Source organism: Macrobrachium nipponense, chromosome 2, assembly GCF_015104395.2.
Source record: "Macrobrachium nipponense isolate FS-2020 chromosome 2, ASM1510439v2, whole genome shotgun sequence".
In the NCBI taxonomy this organism is placed as follows: Eukaryota; Metazoa; Arthropoda; class Malacostraca; order Decapoda; family Palaemonidae; genus Macrobrachium; species Macrobrachium nipponense.
In genome coordinates, this window is record NC_087201.1 from 40,052,134 (window position 1) to 40,054,633 (window position 2,500).

Sequence of the window (2,500 nt, forward strand, 5' to 3'; positions counted from 1 at the left end):
TGTTTCGAACGCATTTAGCTCTGGATGAAGACTTTTGTCAGGAGGCAATCTTAGGTAATTTTCAAGTTAGGACAGGCTTGCTGGCATCATTTCACGAAGTCTCACAGAAGGTAGAAACCATGTGTCAATTGCATAAGCCAGCTTTTGAATGCGTATAACTTTGTTTGATGGTTTTTGTCCCACACATATCCAGGACAGTCTGTGGAGTTTTAATTTGGCAAGTATTCAATTAAGAATTTTCATTCTGAGACTAGGGTCACGTCGTGTTGATCAGTTGAAAGTCATCCCCTCTCTTTCTCTCATATTGATTTGGTTACTCGTTGGTTTTAGTTGTGAAGTTTAACAGACAGCATTTTGTTAGTGTGTATAGTGTGTAATGGCTGCTACACCATTTAAGGTAAAAAAAATTAAAACCATGGTATTTGCGTTTGTTGTTTAGATCGATCTGAAAGTTTTGGTACCACTTTGGTATTTTATATATATAAACTTGCATTTTTCATATTTTGTATATTTTGGTCATATGGTTGTTCAGATTATTTGTTTGATGAATTTCATTTTCTTTCAAATCTTAACTTTTTGCTTTGATGATTTTAACTTTTTGTTTCATAACTAATTTCAAGAATTAAGTAAAGTTGTATTTCCAAAATTATTGTGGTTTAATATCAGAGTATTAGTAAACTTTGATTTAATCTGAATCAATGTTTTATTTAAAATTTTATATAGCTGCGCTTCATTTGCTGACCACCAGTATTAAGATTAATTGTTTTTGTAAGTGAATCAGAAAGATACTTTTGTTCCTTCAGTTTCTGTTTTGAAGTGATCTGAATCGAGGAGAAAGATTTACTGTGGAAATAAAGAACTTGAAAGAGTGATGCCCTTTAATATTCCATAGTATATTTTATGCTTAGATATTTAAACCTCACATTATTGATAAGTTGGTTAAGGGAACATTGGTTACCTTTACAGTATTCAGTCATATTTTTTGTCAAAAGAATTAAGGTAATATATATATATATATATATATATATATATATAAGGTATTATATATAATATATATATATATATATCATATATGTGTGTGTGTGTGTGTGTGTCTGTGTTTGTTTGCAATTATTGCAATGACGTTCCAATTACCTGCTTATCATTCATTTACTAAATATAGAATTCAAAACTCACCTCACAGACAGGTACTGAATTCCCATGGCAAAAAACATGACTGAATATTCTAAAGGCCACCAGTGATCTCTTAACCTACTTATCAATAATTTGAGGTTTCAATATCTAAACATAAAAATACCCTAGAATATTTAAGGGCATCACTCTTTTAAGTTCTTTATTTCCACTGCAAATCTTTCTCCTCGATTCAGATAACTTCAAAACAGAAACTGAAGGAACAACTCTATCTATCTCTGTTTCTCTCTTACAAAAATAATCAATCCTACCACTAGTGGTCAGCAAATGGAGCACAGCTATCTATAATTTTAAATAAAACATTTATTCAGATTCAAAGTTCACTATTACTCTGAAATTAAATCACAATACTTTTGGAAATACAACTTTAATTAATTCTCGAACTTAGTTGTGAAACAAAAAGCTAAATCATCAAAGCAAAAGTATTATATATATATATATATATATATATATATATATAATATATATATATATATATATATATTTATATATATATATATATATATATATATATATATATATATATATATATATATACAAGTACAACATATTTTTGTGGCATTAGTAACACGACATCGAACCTTTACAGGTTATTAATGATCTTCCTATACCCGTCAACATCTGCTTCAAGAAAAATATTATGGAAGTTCTTGGTTCATCTCTGAGCGAGATCCATTCTCGTGTGGTCTCTCCAATCAATCCATTTGAAGCCCACATACCTATGGCTACATTGCAGCCAGATCAGATTTACACCGTGCCTCTATTGGTCGCATACAATTCACCATTACACATTCAACCTGCAGCAGCAGAGTAAGTATGAAATAAGCCTAAATTATGAATAAAAAATATTTCTCAAATGGTAACACACTGCAGTTGACGCTAACATCTGCTGATTGTTTAGTCAGTGCCAGGACGAGTCCTTTGCTTTTGATAATTTAATGTAAGAGACTTTTGTTGGTGTGCTGACTAGCAATGATATTTCCTAAAATTCCAGGAATGTTTGTATGTTACTTCGCAATATTGATGAGCATTTGTTAATCATAGTATATATATTGTCAGCTATATGAAGAACCATCTTAAACTTTTTTCCCAAAAAATGCAACAAGCAAATCATATGTTTATTGGTTTACCTTCGCTGGTAATATAAGACAAGGGTGAATGAAATATGTTTCTTTAACGTAACATTATATCAACTTCATTTTTGATTAATGCTGCTCCATTTAAAGTATTAGTATTGTATTACAATCCAGCCTCAAAAATCCGCCACTCTTGGGACCAGGCCGTTGCCGGACCACAGAAAATTCCGGAT

At 30.9% G+C, this 2,500-nt stretch overlaps 1 protein-coding gene across 5 annotated transcripts in view; it reads left to right on the forward strand.

Moving 5' to 3' along the window:
* Positions 1-2,500, forward strand: part of LOC135220542 (intermembrane lipid transfer protein VPS13A-like) — a 311,374-nt gene that overhangs the window by 155,951 nt on the left and 152,923 nt on the right. For all 5 annotated transcript variants that reach the window (XM_064257729.1, XM_064257731.1, XM_064257732.1 and 2 more), the window contains exon 19: positions 1,781-2,001. In XM_064257729.1, the coding sequence (XP_064113799.1) occupies positions 1,781-2,001 (221 nt within the window). The remainder of the gene's footprint in view (positions 1-1,780; positions 2,002-2,500) is intronic.